Source organism: Anabrus simplex, chromosome 14 (assembly GCF_040414725.1).
Source record: "Anabrus simplex isolate iqAnaSimp1 chromosome 14, ASM4041472v1, whole genome shotgun sequence".
Classification (NCBI taxonomy): Eukaryota; Metazoa; Arthropoda; class Insecta; order Orthoptera; family Tettigoniidae; genus Anabrus; species Anabrus simplex.
Genome location: NC_090278.1, coordinates 96,478,628 through 96,498,948, shown reverse-complemented (window position 1 = coordinate 96,498,948; position 20,321 = coordinate 96,478,628). Strand labels below are relative to the sequence as shown.

Genomic DNA, 20,321 nt, shown 5'->3' with positions numbered 1-20,321 from the left:
GCTTGGAAGCCATGCAAAGGTGACATCCTAAGCCTAATGTAAGAGATTTCCCATGTGATAGCAAGCAATTAACCAGACTCCCAACTGGCATCTCCCTTGGTCAAATCTTCTGATAACTCTGTACGTCTGCAGAGAGCAAACATCATCTCTTAACACTAACCAGAGGGAAAAATTGAAGAGGTCAACTCTTTGAAAAATGAAGGTATTGGCAAAAGAAATATCAGTGCCACAAAGGGCATGAAAATGAAAGACTGCCTAGGCCTCGAGTGCTCTAATACTGCTGCGGTCAGAAAAGAACAAGAGTTGACTAAAAAGGGAGGTCAGATAGGAAAATGATGATGCCTACGTCAATCTCTGAAATTGGCCATTTTCGACTGGCAACAGAGAGGAACGCAGTACTGTATTTGGCTGAGACAATCACTCTAGGACGGCAAGGGGTAAAACAATTGGAGAAAGAGACTGGGACCAAAAAGAGGAGGTGAACGAAAATGAAGGGATGAACTATGAGAAGCTGGACACTGGAGATAACGGATAGGACGAGAGGAAAGACAGGAACTAAGTGGGTTGTCTGGACTGAGACGGGTATCACGGTGGTAGGGACAGAGAACTGGAGAAATAAATATACACCAACCAATATGCCAGGAATAGGTTTGAGAAGCGGCTGAACACTTACATTAATACCAAAACAGTATTTATTATCCTCTTAAGTAAATACATTAGTATCATCTTATGAGTGTTAATTAGACATGTTTCAACCTGCTTTGAGTCATCTTCAGTAAAACATTGAATTAAAATGACACTAAGATTAACAATATGGAGCATTCATTAAAATATTGCTTCAAGTTTATGACAAAGTAAAATGGAAGGTACAAATGGGCACGTTATCTTGTGTGTACCGAAGCTCAGCCTCTTGTCCACGAGTAAAAATTCTAACATTTTCTGTCCAGAAGCCTCTACAGTACGAGTTTCACTCCTGACTGCTGTGTTCTTACAGGTGAGATACGGGTAGTGCTATTTGAAAGGGGTGGTGTGGAGGGGAGAGCGTTCAGTTCCTGAACTTGTGTGATGTTGGCAAGGTTTATTCTAATTGTGATTTTGTTCACAGACAACTGAAATAAACGCTTCCCACAGTATGTTTCCTTTTTTCATTTATCTCATTTAAATTACCTGCTGTGTTCTTATATTGGTTGATATTAATGTATAAACTCGCTGAAATATTAAGCAATGGAACTTTTTGTTCCTGTTGTGGGATTTTTAAGTCTCGATTTATTGTAGTGTAAAAAAGGGGTTAATCTTTGTAATGATTACTCAGGCCGAGAAGTGATTGTATTTAGTAGCGATTCGGCATTCGGTATATCTTGTTAAAACGTTTCTACCTGTCTGTCCTATATACGTTGACTACCGTATTTGCTCACATGTATCTCGCACCCCATTTTTAACATTTGAAATTGCAGGGAAAAAATCCCTGCACATAACTCTCGTTAATTTCTTACGTTGACATAAAGACATGCAGTACATACACGAAATAAAGTTTGGGTATTCCGTAGACGCGTCTACATTAAATATTGGGACTGTACCAATTGCTGTTATGGTACTTTGTACGTGACAGTATAAGAAGATACTGCATTTCTTTCTGCCTGCAGAACGGTTGAGGTTAGCAGTTGTAACAAAGTACCTAACCCGCAAACCCCCGCCCCAAGGCCGCATTCCTGGCCACTCAGCCATCCTCCCACTCTTCCGTCTTTGTCAATATGCTTATCGCTACCCGTCCGTCAGAGCTGATCACGTGAACTGGGATTGTTTCCCTGTCCAGGCAGTCAAGTGATCATGGTATTAGGTACAGTCCATCTCTTGTATTGTCGACAAGTACAAGTATTCTGTCTTCACATTTCGTTCTTGTTTCTCATTTAAGTTTTCTTGTGTATCTTTAAGTTAGGTTTAAACTAAAGGGTAGGGGTGGGTGGTCATTCATTCGACTCGAGCGAGCAGCCCGCCTATACGCTGCTCACGTCCGCTGCTTCGCTCCTCCCTACCTCTCCGCAAACTCCGATACTCCCGCGGCACTTCTAATTTTACGACTATTTATTTGTTCTATTTTGGAGTTTAGACTTGCGCTGGGGACATGCAGTTTTCACCTTAGCATTCTACTGCCTCCCACGAATATTCCTGCCAAATTTCAACCGAATGCGAGTGAAACACAAGTATGTGTTCCCTCGTTAGTGGAATTTTCACTGCTTTTGCAATCATACTATTAGGCTGCCTGTTTATGCTCAGCTGGATGTAAAGAATTTTGAGATTCATCACTTCTTCCTATTTATCCTTGAAGTCAAACAAGATGTTATAATCTACTTTTTTTTTTTTTTTTTTTTTTTTTTGCTAGGGGCTTTACATCGCACCGACACAGATAGGTCTTATGGCGACGATGGGAGAGGAAAGGCTTAGGAGTTGGAAGGAAGCGGCCGTGGCCTTAATTAAGGTACAGCCCCAGCATTTGCCTGGTGTGAAAATGGGAAACCACGGAAAACCATTTTCAGGGCTGCCGATAGTGGGATTCGAACCTACTATCTCCCGGATGCAAGCTCACAGCCGCGCGCCTCTACGCGCACGGCCAACTCGCCCGGTAATCTACCTTATTAAAATAATGACATGAAATAAAAGTGTAACCATTATTATTAGAGCATAGACTGAGCGTGTGAACTCCAAGCAGAACAATATTTCAAACTAATGAAATTACTATTTCAATTTATGGTGTCATTTATTATTATAATAATCTAGGACTGTATACATAAATCTTAGGTAGAGGAATGTTTTTTGGACGAAGATTTGTTCACAGCACAAGGAACCAGGAAAGTTTAAGAAGAACACAACACAGACATATAAAGACACATTTTACTTGTACAGAACAAACTTGAGGGACAGAAGGAAGATCTTCACGGTTACATGTAGTTGTTTCCGCGATATGCCGCGGGGCGTTGCTCGTATTCCGTCCTCCTCTCCTGCCCGTAGTTGTTTCCGCGATATGCCGCGGGGCGCTGCTCATATTCCGCCCTCATCTCCTGCCTGTAGTTGTTTCCGTGATACGCCGCGGGGCGCTGCTCGTATTCCGCCCTCCTCTCCTGCCCGTAGTTGTTTCCGTGATACGCCGCGGGGCGCTGCTCGTATTCCGTCCTCCTCTCCTGCCCGTAGTTTTTTCCGTGATACACCGCGGGACGCTGCTCGTATTCCGTCCTCTCCTGCCTGTAGTTGTTTCCGTGATACGCCGCGGGGCGTGGCTCGTATTCCGTCCTCCTCTCTTGCCCATAGTTGTTTCCGTGATACGCCGTGGGGCGCGACTCGTATTCCGTCCTCCTCTCCTGCCCGTAGTTGTTTCCGTGATATGCCGCGGGGCGCTGCCCGTATTCCATACTCCTCTCCTGCGTCTTCTGCCTTTTAGGTTTCCTCGCCTCAGATTGTGGGTTGGGTTCTCTCTCCTCCGATTGTGGGTTGCGGTCTGCGTATAAAAACCTAACCTTCACTGGTCGACCTCTGTACACGTGCTGCTTCTTATCCTCGAAGTACTCCATGGCGTGCTTTACGCAGTTGAATACCAGAAGGACCGACCTAAAATTAAAACGCAGAGAATTCAGTTGAAAACCAGTTCAAACTCAGATCACAGAGGGGCTGTCAGGACAAAATTTACAGTAAATGTCAACTGAAAAATGCTATGAGAGGGATAGACAGCATTTTTAGGAAGGTGAAAATCATTCAAATAAAAAATTATGTGAAACGATACCTATGCTCGGATGCATCAACCATGGTAATGACTCAACCATGGTAAAATGGACAGATTAATAACTAAGGTCAAGATGAATTTCTGTTGCATCAAGCCCAGTTTAGACATTTTACCACAGTTAATGCCTTTGCTGGCAGGACCTAGTGTTTACAGTGCACTATGTCTTCTGGTACGGGCTAGAGCAATTTTGTTACTTTCATTCATCTGTCTGTCTTTGTCTTATCCTTGGCTTTGACAATATGAAAGTGACTGAGGTATGAGCGATGCTAGTAATACCAGTCCTTATGCAGCCAGACCCTGCTATGAATGGTGTGAAAATGTTGCTCAAAGGGTCGGTTGGTGGACGCATTTCAGTGGGCTTGGCAGACTGATATGTAATAGCAACTCTGGCTTGGTGAGGAAAGCAACGGGAAGCTACCTCACTCCTCATTTCCCTAGTACGCCTCTTCCGTGATGCCTAGGCTATCTATGACAGCTAATGGCAGAGCTGTTGAGGATCCAACCAGCCTTACGACGGCTGGAGAAAAAAAAAACAACACACAGTGAGAGAGTTAAAAGTTTACCGGTCGTGAGAGCGTGCTTAAGCAGCTAAACTAGTATATGGAAAATGCCACGGGCAGATGTTGGGCCCGCCCATCAATCATCATAATTTTCCATTTCATTTACCCTTGTCCAGCTCCTGCCAGGTCGGGATGTTGATGGCACTCGTCCACCACTGCCTCTCCCTCCACAACTCCTCTTCAGTAATTGTATTCCAGTCATCACCATCTGCAGTTTCCATCTGTTGGCTGGGTCTGCTTGGAACATAATCCTCTCCATCTCCTCTTCTTTGTACACACTCTTCCCCTCCTGTTATCCACCTGTCTCTTGGTCGTTTTCTTGTTATCTCCATTTCGTGCATCCTCCCAAGAACTCTATTTCTTACTCTGTCTCTCATTGTCCTCCCTGCCATACTTTTCAGGAGCTTCATCTCACTGGCCTGAATTTTACTTTCATTTCTTGGTGTCAAAGTCAGTCTCTGATGCGTACGTTAATATAGGGGTATAGCACATCTCTACGTTTTATAGGAACTTCTCCGTTCCACACAGAGTACCTTACATCCTGGCAGAACGTCCTTCTCACTTGTACCCTTCTGCTGATCTCCAACCAACCTCGCATCTGGCATTATTTCACTTCTCAAATATTGGAAGTATTCAACAAGCTCAAGGTTTTGTTCCCTGATATTAATGATTCCTTTTCCTTCCCTTTCCCCTCTTGTCATCACCCCTGCTTTGCTCTTCTCCACACTGATTTTCATACCATATTTCTCAGTATTGTCATTTAAAGCCTCTAGTTGGATTTGCACTTCTGTGTTGTTGACTCCCTAACAAATCACAGTCGTCTGCAACCAACAATATTTTCATATCCTCTCCATATGTTGCCCTTGTTTTGTTTAGAATTTCATCCATAACCATCATAAACATAAGTGGAGACAACACACTTCAGCCTGTTCTCCCCACTGGAGTCTGGAGTGAACTGAAACAATTCTTATGCATTGCTTTCACTAGTTCCAGTAATTGCCTTCCACACCTTTTCTCTATCAACACTCTTGTATGCCTTCTCGAGATCAAGAAATACCATTACCGCTGTCAATATTTATTATAAAACTCATTCGTTTAAACAATTATCATCCTACACGTTTCGCTCTCTTCACCAGCGAACTTAGACATCATACATCTAAATTCCACATACTGTAAAATCTATTAACCTAACTTAAACTAAAAACACAAATAGTTTAAAAATAAAAATTATAAAACATACACATATGTACACACACTAAAACGTTTCCCTAATAATGCTTGTCTAAATAGCATTAACAATTGTTATGTTTGTCCTTAACGTTGAGCAAGCAACTTAAAAATTTGTATAAAAAACGAACAACTCTCTCTTTGATGAAGTCAAAAATAAAACAATTAACATCTTGCTTGCTGTTAAAAATCCTGGTCAGAAGATCTTGTCCTCGACTTCTAACTCATAAGACATAGTTAGGATGAGTTGCCCCACGAAGCTTAGCTTTACTGAACAAACTCGTCCTATGAAGGTTCTAGTCCAAATGTCCCTCTGTGCCCTTGAAATGACTGCCTGGTAGAGGTTCTTCTTATTGTAATGTACCGGAGCAGTGAATCCCTACTTGCTCTCCAGTCAGTCACAAACTACCAGGAGATACTGAAAGAAGTTGTATATGATATAGATGTTCATTCCCATAGGGAACCTGAAATTTTTCTCCCAAATGAGTAAATTTATAATACCAATGCAATGTATCTGGAGTGCTACAAGCAGTGTAGAAATTTCACTAAATATAATGAACCATAAAGAGATAACTATGGGTCTATATTTTAATAACATAAAATTATTGATTTTGGTGGATTTTATGCAAAATAAAGTTTAAGCATTTGGTACAAATGATAAAATTTGTGGATTTTTATGCAAATCCTTCTAAGCATCACCAAAATACAATTCATGCACAAAGGGTAATTTGAAAGTCAGTCATTATTTTCGCGTATACTGAAAAGCCTCTCACTGCCCACGTAAACATTTCCAGCATACCCACTATGATCTTCTATGAATACTAGTTTTTGTCCTCACTTCTGCTGTATTTTGGAAAGAAACATAACCCTGTAAACAATGTTCTTGGACATGTTGCTAAGGATAGATACATTCTTCACAATCACCAGGAAGTTCTCACCAAAACAGAGTTGAGTACAGTTGCCAGCTGAATCCTTCTTTATAATGCTGTCTAACTTGGTTATGCAAGTTGTTTTATTGCTTCATGGTGTGGGTTACTGTAGTCACGTCCTAGTTCATGAACCATGAGTCCACCTGACAGACGGGATACAAGTGGAGTGGGCACCTCGGACATATTCCGAGTCATGGCCCTCCTTGTGCTCACGTGGCTAGGACTATACAATCCACCGTGGTCCCTAACCCAGCTTCACTTGGACTATGTGTAAGTACGGTAGCATCCTGCTACACAGAATTTTCACTGAACACGCTCAGAACGTTTTAAGCAAGCTTATGAGAGTAATGTAGTCCCATTTCCTTTTGACAGACGAGGGACTCCTTGGAAACAAGCTGGCAAACAAAATGGAATTTGATGGCGAGCGATCAATATCAATGGACCTTAAGTAGAACTGACTGAATCCGCAAGAGGATGCATCTGGATGTGCTAGGAGTTAATGATATTCGGGTAAGGGGAGATAACGAGGAAGAGGTAGGAGATTATAAAGTGTACTTGACGGGTGTTAAGAAGGGAAGGGCAGAGTGTGGGGTAGGGCTGTTCATCAGGAATAATGCACACAACATAGTTCTTGTTAGGCATGTAAATGAACGAATGATCTAGGAAGTCTTCATAGAGTAATAAGATTAACGTGGAATGCTGATCGTTTCAGAGATCTGTACGTAAATAAAAGAAACAGAGCAAAACAAATAATTGTTGTAACCAAGAAATCATGCAAGATTTCAGTAATAACCTGGAAAAGGCTTAGGAAAGAAGAGAGAAAAAAAGGATGAATAGTGTTTTGGGTAAATCAGGTGAACTCATAATAGATCCCAGAGAATCGGTGGACAGATGGACGGAATATTTTGAAAATCTTCTCAATGTAAAAGGAAATTTTCCTGTAGACATCGCAAACAACTGAGCTCATGGGCAGGAGGACAATGATGCTAGTGAAATTACATATCAGGAAGTGGAAAGGATGGTAAATAAACTCCACTGTCAAAAAGCAGCAGGAATGGATGAAATTAGACGTGAAATAGGTGAAAAATACTGGGAAGTCTTCATAGAGTAATAAGATTAACTTGGAATGCTGGTCGTTTGATGTCCCTTTCCCTCCTGGTCATTAAAAGTTCCCACGAGTATTATCTCCTTGCTGCTTATGTTTCCTTCCAGTTTTTCTATGAAACCTTCCAATTTCTCCTCACTACCTGCTTGGGATGGACAGACTTGAAAAAATTCTCTTTCTTTCTCGTCCTCAAATTAAAGGGTCACTCTCAGGATCTATTACCCACCATATGAATTCCTTCAACAAATTCATTTCTACTTGTGATTACTCCAACTCCACTCCAGTACAGTGTATATCCTTTTCTTTCCTTTCTCTTCCCTTGTCTTTTCCACTTAGATTGAGGAGATCTATCTGTTTATGCAAGGATGTAGTCCTCTGTCCTCCATTCGCCCACTTCTCACGCCTCCCCTAGGGACATAAGAGAGGTACACACCAGCCTTTGTCCTGATCCATTTAGACATTTCACAGAGGCTATTATTGCAGTGGCTTTGGCATACGTAAGCTGCCAAGTATTATTATAACATGACCTATTCATCAGAATTTACTAATATTCCATGTCAATCATAATCATTTCCACTTATCCAGCTCCTGCTGAGTCGGGGTACTTATGGCACTTCTCCATCTTCCTCTTTCGTTCCACCATTCCTCTTCCACGATCTTGTCCCAGTCTAAAATCTCATCTTCTTATGCCGCTCTTCACTGATTCCATTCACTTTGTTCTAGGTCTTCCTCTTGCTCTCGCACACTGTCTCCAGCATCTGTCTTGGAATTCTATTCTCCTCCATCCTCTTTACATGTCCAAACCACCTTAGTTTATTCTTTTCAGTTCTCTCATTTAGCTATCCTATCTGAACTTCCTACCTAACAACTCATTTCTCACTCCGTTTTCCCTTGTCTTTCCTATCATACTTCTTAGGAATTTCATCTCACTGGCTTGAAGGTGGTGGTGGCGATTACTGTTTTAAAGTATAACATCTGCTATATAACACCAATCGGAGAGAAAAAATGGAAGGGATCCGACACTTCGAAAAATGAAGGTACTGGCCACAGAAAGACAAGGGCCACAAAGGGCGTGAAAATGAAGGACTCCCTAGCCCTCGGAAGCCTAATAGTGCAGGGGTTGGAAAAGAACAAGAGTTGACCAAGGGAGGTCAGATAGGATACATGAAAATGAGGAGCCTGGCACAAGTAAGAGGAAGCATCAATGCCACGAATCAGCTAAAGACCCCGTGGTCGCCAACTCACGCTCCGAAATTCTCTTTTTCTTTTCACAACTTGTTTTACGTTGCACCGATAGAGATAGGTCTTATGGCGACGATGGGACAGGAAAGGGGTAGGAGTGGAAAGGAAACGGCCGTGGCCTTAATTAAAATACAGCCCCCAGCATTTGTCTGGTGTGAAAATGGGAAACCATGGAAAACCATATTCCGGGCTGCCGACAGTGGTGTTCGAACCCACTATCTCCCGAATACTGGCCGCACTTAAGCAACTGTAGCTATCGAGCTCGGTTTAGTCACCTCTTACGACAGGCAGGGGATACCATGGGTGTTATTCTGCCGCCTCCACCTACTCTCTTGCCTGCTAGTCAAAGTCCATATAAATGCTATAAAACAGTCTCTGCTCAGAATGCGGTGTTATCTTACCCAAGCGGAACACGTCTCCTGCTCCTCTTCCTGCCCATGATACAGAGAGTCAGACCGACGACCGAGTCTTTAAATTCTTCTACCCTAGCATCGTGCGGGATGCCGGAGACCATAATCCTGCAAAGAGAGAGAGAGATTTTTTCCATGAACTGGTCTGTTACGTTTCTCCCAACTTCTAACACAACACAGATATTTCTTACCAATCTGCAGAAAGCAACAGACTTTGTTACTTAGTTCTTGCCTATACTTGATAGAAAGCATGGGAGACATATGGCAACTCTACAAAATTTAAAATGAATAAACAATATCAAGTAGCGAAATATTTAAGGATATGTACAGTACTAAAATATTCTATTTAGCAGTCCGGTAATTCAATACATGCTAAATACATTAATCTAGTACAAGTTTCGTCCCCTACGGGACATCATCGGCTAGAGTGCTAAATAAATGTACATCAGAAACAAAAATGACATTTTAAAATTATGAGACACAAGGTAAATATCACTGAAGTACAACGAGACATTTAAAGTAGATTATAAAGTTCTAAGTCTTCTTGAGGTCAAATCACACTGAAATCCATTAAAATTAATTAAAGAGGCAACTACAATTATTGATATCTTCAAACATAGCACCTAAAATTTTCTCCATGAACTTCAAGACCTAGTCAAGAGTCTTACAGACTTTCCTCTTGGATTAATTTTAATGGAGTTCAAAGCGATATGAACTCAAGAGGACTTAGAGCATTTTGTAATCTATTTTAATTGTCTACCATCCTGACTTCAACTGACGTAATTGGCAAGATAATACTAATAATAATAAGGATCAGCTATGTAAGGAGTGTGGCCTCCCTCACCTTTCAGTTTGGAGTTTAATCTCTCTGTGATAATAGACCGGTTGATTTATACTGACTTGCTCATTTTTTTAAATTGTACTGTTTTGTAAATTGCTTTGAATGGTCGTTTTGTCATCATCATTATCAATGATTCCCCTTTTCCAGCTAACACTGGGTGGGGGTGGGAGGAGCACCATCCCTCATCCAACTCCATGTTCCATTGTCCTATGCTGTTCTTCACAGAGCCCATCCATCTCAATCTTGCGTCTCCCTCATCCTCTGTCTTTCCAGAGCTTGTCTTGGCAGTCTTTCATCCACCTGACATGTCCAAACCACCTCAATCTGTTCTGTTCCAGTTTGTCGTTTAGCTCTTTTTGTATGTCTCCATTTCTCACTCTATGCCTCCTTGTCTTCTGTAGACTCATTGTCCACGTTTCTGCTGCATCTATTATAGGTAAGTAATATCCCTTGTATGACAGCCTTCATTGGTACGTTTTTATTCCATATTAATCTCACACCTGGTGGTGGAAGGCTCTCCTCAGTTGTATCCATATCCATTCTTCCATTTCCAGTCAGATCACTCCCCAAGTACAAGGGTTGGGGAAAAAGTCATGGCAACTATTTTTTTTTTTCTTGAAGATACCAATCCACTTGGAAAATGTGACATATACAGATGAAAGGACAAGGTGTTAACTACATGCGTGGACAATGAATAGCACTGAAATATCGTAACACACTAATTTATTACGGCAGTATACAGGGCAATATGGCTTTCCCGGTGCAAAAGAATGACAACACAGTACACATAAAGTTGACATGACAAACCTGGGCCTAAAGACCCTCAAAGTAGTCCCCTGCTACTGATACCACACGCTGCCAACGATGTGGGAGGCGCATCAGCATTTGCCACACCATGTGTGAATCGGGTCACCTGCTGGCGCACAGCATGAGCAATGTCCTCTTGTGTTGCAAACTGCCTACCACAGAGTGGTTCCTTAATCTTTTCAATGAGATCAAAGTCACAGGGAGAAATGTCGGGAGAGTACGGTGGGTGCTCCAATTCTTCCTATCCCCAACGTCGCAGTAGCTACCCTACACACTCTGCTTTATGTGGTTTTGCATTGTCGTGCAGGATTATTGCACTGTCCGCAAGATCCGGACGTTTCTCCCGAGCGCCACGTCGTACCTGTCGCACCAGGAAGTCCCTGTAGTACTGTGCGGTCACTGTTCTGCCACGTGGAAGAAAGTGGCAAACAATGACACCCCTGACATCATACGCGAGGATCACCATCAGTTTGACTAGGGAAGGATTCTGACGGACCTTCTGCCTCCTTGGTGATCCAGCATGTCACCACTCCACGGAATGACATTTCAGTTCTGGTTCGTATGCCCTGGCCCAAAATTAATCAATGGCAATTATTTGTGACAAGAATTGATCGCCGTCCTGTTGCCAGCGTGCAAGGTGGTCGGAGCATATTGCATAGCGCACCCACCTTTGAACTTCCGTCGGTGCATGCGGTACCCACCACGATGCGATTTTGCGCAGCTGCAGTTCATTACGTAATATCCGGTGAACGGTGCGTTTCTCGATGCCACTGCCCTCTCCAGTAGTGTCCATCGTCTACCTTCATCCAGGAGCTGCTCGATGACGGCACGTGCCACTTCGGTCCGCACACTGACAGGTCGTCCCAAATGTTGCTCATCACTGGTTGACACACGTCCTTTCTGAAACTTTCCTACCCACCGAGCTACTGTACAGTATGGTAGGGCATTATTCCCAAGGGCTTCCATTAATTCACTGTGACATTCCATCGCATTTCTCCCTCAGAGAATGGCTATTTTGATGTAAGCGCACTGCTCAACACAGGTTATTTCTATCTTGCACAACATTCACCAACTGACTGATTTCACAGCCCTCACTGTGCTACTACTAGTTATCATAGAGCCATCTGTTGTTCCGCATACACACTATCCCTGCAGAACTTTCACACGACACACATATGTTTGTGATGCGTTCACATATCTACAAGAAAAAAAAAAAAAAGAAGTTGCCATGACTTTTGCCCCAATCCTCGTATATGAAGTGTTCTAGTATTTCCAGTTCGTTGTCTAATTTTGATAACTCCTTTTCCTTCTCTTACCCGGTCTAACTACCATCTAGGGCGTCCAATAGGTCTTCCGTCATGGAACGATCTTTTCAAAACACTTAACGTGTCCTAAACACTTCAAGTTTGCAATGCTCAGCCTTTCTTTGTTGGTCAGGATGAGCTGCAAGTCTCAGAGGATATAAACTTCATGGTTTTTATCTGCATTGAATTGTGATCACAATAATAATAATTAAATTAATGTCGTAATGGTCCACGCTTTCAATACTATAATATGCAATATTTTGGAATTACATTACTAAACTAGGGACTAGTTTCGGCCTTGGCTGGCCATCTTCAGCCTTAATGTAATACATCTAATAACTAAACAAATGTACAAACACCGAGTGACATAATAAGAAATGTACAAAAATACAACCGACTTTAAAATCTAGGATGAACTATGTGTAAAACGTGAAAAATAAATAAATTAGGCTCTAAATTCTTAGCATCTGGTTATGCTCATCATCCAGACTCTTTCTTGCATTAATATTCATAAAATTGTTAGTTCCATCACTGCTAATCATTAAAATTTCAATTGCAAAACGGGAACTGGTAAATGTTGATTTTGTAGTCAGATCATCAATCACCAAATCTACTTGAGTGGTGTCAGCAGTATGCAAGCCACTGGACGCCACTGTAAATAACCACCAGCTGACACAGAACTGCTAGATGGTCTTTCCACATCAACCAACGTAAATAAAATGAAATGTAAAAATTATGCTGAAATGCTGTTGGACATTATCAGGACGGCACACGAAGATATGGTTAAAACTGACAATTCTTAATATGTGGCTGGTATAAATTCACAATTCCTTGCAGTGTCCATGAAGTTTAACCTGAATAAATGATGGGTAAAATTAGATAAAATTAATGAATTGAAGGAGAGAGCGTTAAGTCAAACCGTATAGGTTATATGAGACTTACCTCTCGTTGTGGCATGTGGTGCGTGGCCTATTGTTGTGTGCCTCATACTAACGGTTGTGAGGTTCAAAGGAAAAGGAAGGGGCGGGGCAAGGGGAGAGGTCGGGGAAAGGAGAGGGGGTGGGTAGAAGGGGGTGATTAAGGCGGGGCCGAAGGATGTGGGAAAGGAAATGACTGCTGAGGAAAGGTGTTGTGAATATTATGAAAAACTGAATTATGACCTGTTGGTTTGGCGTTTCTAAAAAAGGGAATTAGAAGGTCAAATAGGACATTTGGCTTTTCTGAAATGTCACTAAGATGATGATTGGGGTTTAAATATTGATCTATATGTATGAAGCAGTTTCAGTAATGTTAAGGAGGGGTCCTTCGTTGATGATTTTGAGAATTTCTATATCTTGTTTTATGTCTGTGAATTTGTGATTATAGTCATGCACATGCAGTCCTACAGCTGAAAGTTTATTGTACTTCAGGGCATTGACGTGTTCTGAGTACCTTATATTAAAATTCCTCCCGGTCTGTCCGACATAAAAAGAATTACAACTCCTAATTTTGAAAAACTATTGAACTTGTTAACGTCACCAAGTAGGGAGTAGCCTGTGGGGGTGAAGTACTGTGGGGACTGTGTGGGCCCCGAGACCGCTATGGCAGCTGTGAAGGCCCTACAGGAATCCTGAAAAAGATGGTGGCTAAAGGGGCTCTGGTGAAGTCATGACAGTCGTAGCAAGCCGGTGATGGATATTAACCCGCTTTCAAGGAAACAAGGAACGATAAGCCGGGCGGATGTAACAGACGATGACCCTAGCGAGGAACAGGATTATGAATTGGCACACTGAATATACAGTGAAACCTCGATTCTCCGTTTTTCGAGGGACCATGAAAATAAAACGTACAACACGGGAAAACGGAAAATCCGGGAATGAATGAAAACCATCAACAATTTGGCTAAACATCACAAAAATGAAATATGTATAATTATATTCTTACAAAAACTCCTAAACTAAACCAAACCAAACTACAGCCCCAGTGGAACTTTGCTTGCCAAGCGACCGCTGCTCAGCCCGAAGGCCTGCAGATTACGAGGTGCGCTTGGTCAGTGTGACGAATCCTCTCGGCCGATATTCCCGGCTCTGTAGATCGGGGTCGCCATCTCACCATTAGATAGTTCCACAATTAAAGGTAATCGCGTAGGCTGAGTGGAGCTGGAATCAGACTTATATCCAGGTAAAATTGCCTGACCTGGTCGCAATCGAACCCAGGCCCTCTGGATGAGAGGCGGGCATGTTAGACTGCGAAACCGCATTAATTACCGGTATGCGAGTTCAAAATCTCGATACTTTATATTCAGTTTTACAGGGGAAGCTTCGTCAGTTTCCCTTGAAAACTTCTTTCAGTTCAGCAACTTTGATTAGGCTAGCCAAACTCTTCGAAAAATCTAATAACGCCAAGCCAAACGACAAACGACCACAAGTAGTTTTTAATTCTCTCATCTAATATAATAAAGCACATTAGATACAAAAGCACCCAAAATGATGGCGAAATCCTTTCATTTCTTAATCTTTCATTGTAATTTGGTCTCCGGTATACTGTTCGTAGTCAGTTTCTGGAAATCTCGTACCGCGCAAATTAGGACTACTTCGACTTTTAAAGGTTATGTTGAACTCGAAAACACGGTTTCGAATGTAGGTATCGATTCTTAAAAGTTCTCGAATGCATTATATTCAATTCTGCGCGTCACAAATCCAATCAACTTGGAAAGATAAAAGAAATATCAAAACTTCAGAAATTACGGTTATTCGTGACCTTGAGGTCATCTGGAAAGCGCGCTCGCTGCATATGTCAGTACGAGTTTGAAATGATACCAACCATTTAAAACGTAACGTGTGCAAATAAAACGACTGCGGTTTTTGGTATTTTAACACGAAAACGTAAAATTCCCAGTCTTTCATTAGGACCTAAACAGTAATAGGCAATGCCAAGACCTCCCATAGCTTTCTTTTTTTAATGTAAGGCGCAACATCTATTTTGGTCTCGCTAACATAATCATGTACGATAATATAAAAAATACTGAATTTGTATTAAGAAGGAGCAGTTTCGATTCCTGCCTGAAAGCCCAGTTACTCTGCAGTGCCCTGAGCAAAGTGCCGAAAACCTCTTCGACAGTACGATCGAAAAAATGTAAAAATATAAACATCTAACCATGGACATAATATGGACGTTTTATAAGTGCGAACATTTGACGAAACTCGTTCCGTCTTCAAGCAGAGGTGTCGAAATCCGCCGTGTCTCCTTGCAATTGTTGTGTCCACTCTCTGCTTTATGATTTTCCAAGATTCTCTAAACAATACCACCCGAATGCGACGCTAAGATCGTCCCTTATGCAAGTTCACCGCCGATCGCTTTTCCAGTACCGGTACAGTACTTCCTTTAATAACACCAAGATCCATAAATATGCCACAGCCGTCCTTTCGTGAGATACAGTTTATTAAAGAACGATTGATCGAGGATTTAGCGTTGATGGGACTGGAATTTCTGGACGGTTGATCCGGGAAATCGTTTCTTCGAGGAACGGATAATGCGGGACTTTTACAATGTGATTTAATTATGATGTTCGCGGGACCACGTAATTTGAACGCATATTCTGGGAAAACGTATTTTCCGGGAATGGATAATCGAGGTTCCACTGTACAAACATTGACCAGAAAAGTAGAAGAGGTTGTAGACATGATGGAAAGAAGAAAACTGGATGTACTAGGGCTGGCAGAGACTAAGTGGAGGGGTGAGGGTAGGAGAGAACTGCGGAATGGTTTTTGGTTGTACTGGATAGGAGATGATGAAGGAAAGCAAAATGGAGTAGGAGTGGTAATAAGATATGGATTGAAAGAGAAATAAAGAGAAATAACAGTCAAAGGGAAAACCTGGGAAATTGTAAAAGTGTATGCTCGACAAGCAGGATGCACGCAACAAGTACTTTTCAAGATAAAGATGACTTTGAGGAAGAATTGGAGAGACAATTGAATGGACAAAATAAAGTGGTAATGGCGCACTTGAATGCCCATGTAGGCGTGGAAGGAAGGGTTATGAGAATAAAAACCGCAGTCGTTTTATTTCCACACGTTACATTTAAAAAGTTAGTAAACTTTCACACTCGTAAAGACTTGTACAGCGAGCGCGCTTTCCAGCTGAGCTCAAGGTCGTGAATAACCGTAATTTCTGAAATTTTAGTGATATTCTTTTCTCTTCCCAATTTGATTGTGATTAGTGATGGGCAGAATTTAGTATAATGCATTCGAGAAATATCAATACTTACTTTCAAAAGCATATTCTCAAGTTCAACCTAACCTTTAAAAGTCGACGTAGGCCTAATTTACGCAGTATAAGATTTCCATAAACTGACTATGAACAGTATACCGGTGACCAAATTACAATGGAAGATTAAAAAAAAGGGGATTTCGTCATCATGTTGGGCGGTTTTGTATCCAATATGCTTTATTTTATTAGATTAGAGAATTAAAAAACTACTTGTGGTCGCTTGTTGTTTGGATTGGCATTACTGGTGTTAGATTTTTTGAAGAGTTTGATCAAAGTCGCTAAATTGAAAGAAGTTTTCACAGGAAACTGACAAAGTTTACACGGTAAAACTGAATGTAAAGTTTCGAGATTTTCTAAGTCACGTACCGGTAATTAATGTTTGAAGCCAGCCCTGCTGTCTAATTTGCCAGTCTCGCACCCAGAGGGCCCGGGTTCGATTCCCGGCCAGGTCAGGCATTTTTACCTAGATACGAGGGCTGGTTCCAGGTTCACTCATTCTACGATTACCTTTAATTAAGGAGCTGTCGAATGGTGAGATGATGACCCCAGTCTAGAGAGCCAGGAATAACGGTAGAGAGGATTCGTTACACTGACCATGCGTCACCTCGTAATCTGCAGGCCTTCGGACCGAGCAGCGGTCGGTGGTAGGCGGAAGGCCCGTTGGGTTGCAGTTTGGTTTGGTTTAGGAGTGGCTGTAAGATTATAATTGTAATGTTTAGCCAAATTGTTGGTGGTTCATTCTTTCCCCGATTTTCCGTTTTCCCATGTTGTACATTTTTCCGGGGTCCCTCCAAAAACGGAGAATTGAGGTTCCACTGTATAATGTATAGAAGTAACAGAATTCTTTTTGAATGTTGTTCCTCAAGAAAGATCAACTAGCGGCAATTATGTATGGCACTGAGTTCAAACTTCGTTAATGTGGTGTAGTAACGTGGCTGGGAGAGTGGATCTCGTAGCAACAGTTTGTTGTTACAGATGTTAAAATAAATGGTTCTCGATCCAAGACGGAACCTATAAGATAAAATATGCTCGAGTTAGAGTGGGAATAAAGAAATGGTGCAAGGAAGATTTAAGTAGAAAACTCACCTCGGGTGACAGGCTGTTAGTTGTAAACCAGATAATCATACGCTCAGCGATACAGTGAAGAGGGGGTAACGGAGGGCACGGGGGGGGGGGGGGAGAGGGGGGGGATGACATGCAAGCGAGTTACGTCCTATCTGAAAAACTGATCAGTTTCTAGGTAATTTAACATCGTTTAATACAGCAATAAGAATGTCAGACAAGATTTTTGGTTTTTCAGATATATCGTCCAGAGATTTACATTTGGATTAAAATACCGTATTTACGCGAATAAACCCTACATATTTAAAAAAAAATTTGAGACATGAAATTGGGGTGGGGTTTTTATTTACGTCAAGGTTGCCAACATGCTCCTGGCTCACCTAGTTTTCGATGCCGAGTGTACAGTTATGCTTTGTGAAACCGTAGATGGAAGAAAACTGTCCCCATATGTCATATTTGAATAGAAAAATATTCAGACTTTAATTCTAAACTGACTTTACATTTTTTTTTAAATACTACCTATTTTACAGAGTAATTTAAATTCAAAATTTCTCCGCGTCACAATAGAACGCGTCTTCCGGAATGTGCAGGGGTAGTTTTCCGCACTTTCACTCACTTCGATGTGTCTATAGTGTGTTTCACAGCTGAAAATAGAGTGAAATCGTAATTCTTTTGTATTCAGCGTTTTAAGGAAGGCTACAATATCACGTAGCAGGCAGTACGGAGAAAAGCAGAATCTACGAAAACTGGCGAGGGCTGCCATTTCTGAATTACAAGATGGCTGTGAAATTGAGGTACATCTTCGTACGCTCAACCCATTTCTTTTATAAAAATTACAAACTCATCCTCGGCTTGCCTTAAACCCTTCTGATGAAAGTTCCTTTGTGATCTCTTAATGCCTTTAGCTGACACAGTTCGATTGACGCACCATATCCCAATTCCCGCCTTTCTGTAACATATTTATAAAGTTTTTTCAATTTCTGGAAACTCAGTCCATGAAAAGCTCTACGATCACCAATACATGTTAATAGCACATTTTTCTTCTTTCTCCAATCGCGAATACACGACTCGTCAATATCGTATTTCCTACTGGCGGTACGATTTCCAATAATTTCGACTTTCAGTTTCTCACTCGCAGTAAAAGATCGCAAATGCTTTGTGGAATTCATGTTGATACTCCGAGAACCGAGAACGTGCGAGAGATTGACGCCAAGCACAGAAGTAGCGTATACTGAGAGCGGAGAGAGAGCATTGTTGCTAAGCCACCCCTTCGGTGATACCCGATTTACGCGCATTCGGAAATATAAATTTCCAAAAATTTTAAATATGACCCGCACCCAATTTTGGAAGCAATATTTTTGGAGGAAAAAAAAAACAGTGCCGGTGGTATTCGAGATTATACAGTATTTGTCGTGTGATACGGTAGCTTATATCTGGATTAGGAACATAATCTCGTGAAACTGGCTAGCATGGTGCATATGTGTCTTGTGATAGCCTAATTATGGATAAGAAAAAAGGTCGTGAAATTCCATTCTAATGAAGACAAGATTAAAATCAGTCAGAAAGTGGACTGGCATCCGCATCTTAAAGCACGCAGAGGTCGCGAATACTGAACTCACACCTTTGAGTTTCGACTCGATCACTCAAGTTGGTCGAAGTTTATTCAAAATGGCAGCCAAAGTCATTCCTCCCGGTCGCACAGGGTCGAGTGTAACCTCCAATTCACTGTCTAAGAGTGTGACCAGAAAATAATATTTAATAACTAAATGGTCCGAAACAAAAGGCTTCTACTAACATTTGTTTTAGAAAGAGTGTGATATGCAATACTATTCTAATATTTTTATGAGCCTCCGCGCAAATGTTTCCATATTCGTTGTCTGGTGTTTTTCACACCTTTCAGTGCACTTGTGATTTTATAAGCCCCAGTGGAAAGGGTTTTCACATTTGTTTTCTCGTGTTTATCACACATTTTAATACTTTCCTCTCCTCTTTAGAAATGATAGATACAGTTTACACAGTACCCGCAGATACACGGTGTAAAATGCCCTTGTGTTGGAAAAAATGTATCTAGTGTTTCTATATCTATATGGAATAGCTTTTATTTGTATAGTCAGTGGTATGTTTTCTCGCTTAACACATTATTTTCCTTTGTACACTGCAGAAACGTCTTAATGAGGTTCTGTTGTATATCTGTCGTCATGGTTCTTCTAGCCTCTATTGATAGTTCCCCTACTGCTAAAGGTATTTGTAGTGTCAATACATAAAAAATAAATCAAGTACTGATTAGGCGAGAAATCGAAGTTCATAATTGTGATTGATGCTTCTTCAGCTCCTTGAAAAGCGTAGCAAAATGGGCGCAATTGAAGCAAATTCTGGATACTGGATGTAACCAAGTGTCATCTTCCACACTGGAGTAGACATTGACTAATGGCTCTGATTGAAAGGCTTCGCTGTTCAGAACTTTCCCATGGACCCCATGTCTATCCCACTTAGAAAACTAAATACAGTAACTAGGATTTGCTACTTCAAATTCAAAGTGTTGGCCTTTTACTGGATCTTTATTCTTGAAAGTAAGTTGTCTGCGCACCATTGCTATCAAGTTTGTGAAACACTGCACTCACCATCTCTTGTTATTGTCTGGATCCTTCTTTAAACGATTTGGTACGCTGGGGTCTCCTTTCCAAGTCACCTCGATATACTGCCCTCCCTCCAAACGCATCTTCAACAAGTCTTCCAGGGCCTTCTCCGCTTTCTCTCGGGTAGCAAATTCTGCCCAACAGTACCTGGAACATACATACTGCTGCAAGGTTTTCT

At 41.5% G+C, this 20,321-nt stretch overlaps 2 protein-coding genes across 5 annotated transcripts in view; one reads left to right on the top strand and one right to left on the bottom strand.

The window, feature by feature from the left end:
* LOC136885539 (uncharacterized) overlaps window positions 1-20,321 on the top strand; it is a 392,796-nt gene that overhangs the window by 73,566 nt on the left and 298,909 nt on the right. The window lies entirely within an intron of this gene.
* Window positions 675-20,321, bottom strand: part of LOC136885537 (uncharacterized) — a 29,654-nt gene continuing 10,007 nt past the window's right edge. For 3 of the 4 annotated variants that reach the window (XM_067158150.2, XM_067158151.2, XM_067158148.2), the window contains exons 3-5: window positions 20,129-20,290; window positions 9,237-9,353; window positions 675-3,600 (exon numbers count right to left, since the gene is read on the bottom strand). In XM_067158150.2, coding sequence (XP_067014251.2) covers window positions 2,937-3,600; window positions 9,237-9,353; window positions 20,129-20,290 — 943 coding nt within the window. In that variant the 3' untranslated portion in view covers window positions 675-2,936. The remainder of the gene's footprint in view (window positions 3,601-9,236; window positions 9,354-20,128; window positions 20,291-20,321) is intronic. The other variant, XM_067158149.2, reaches the window with a different exon arrangement.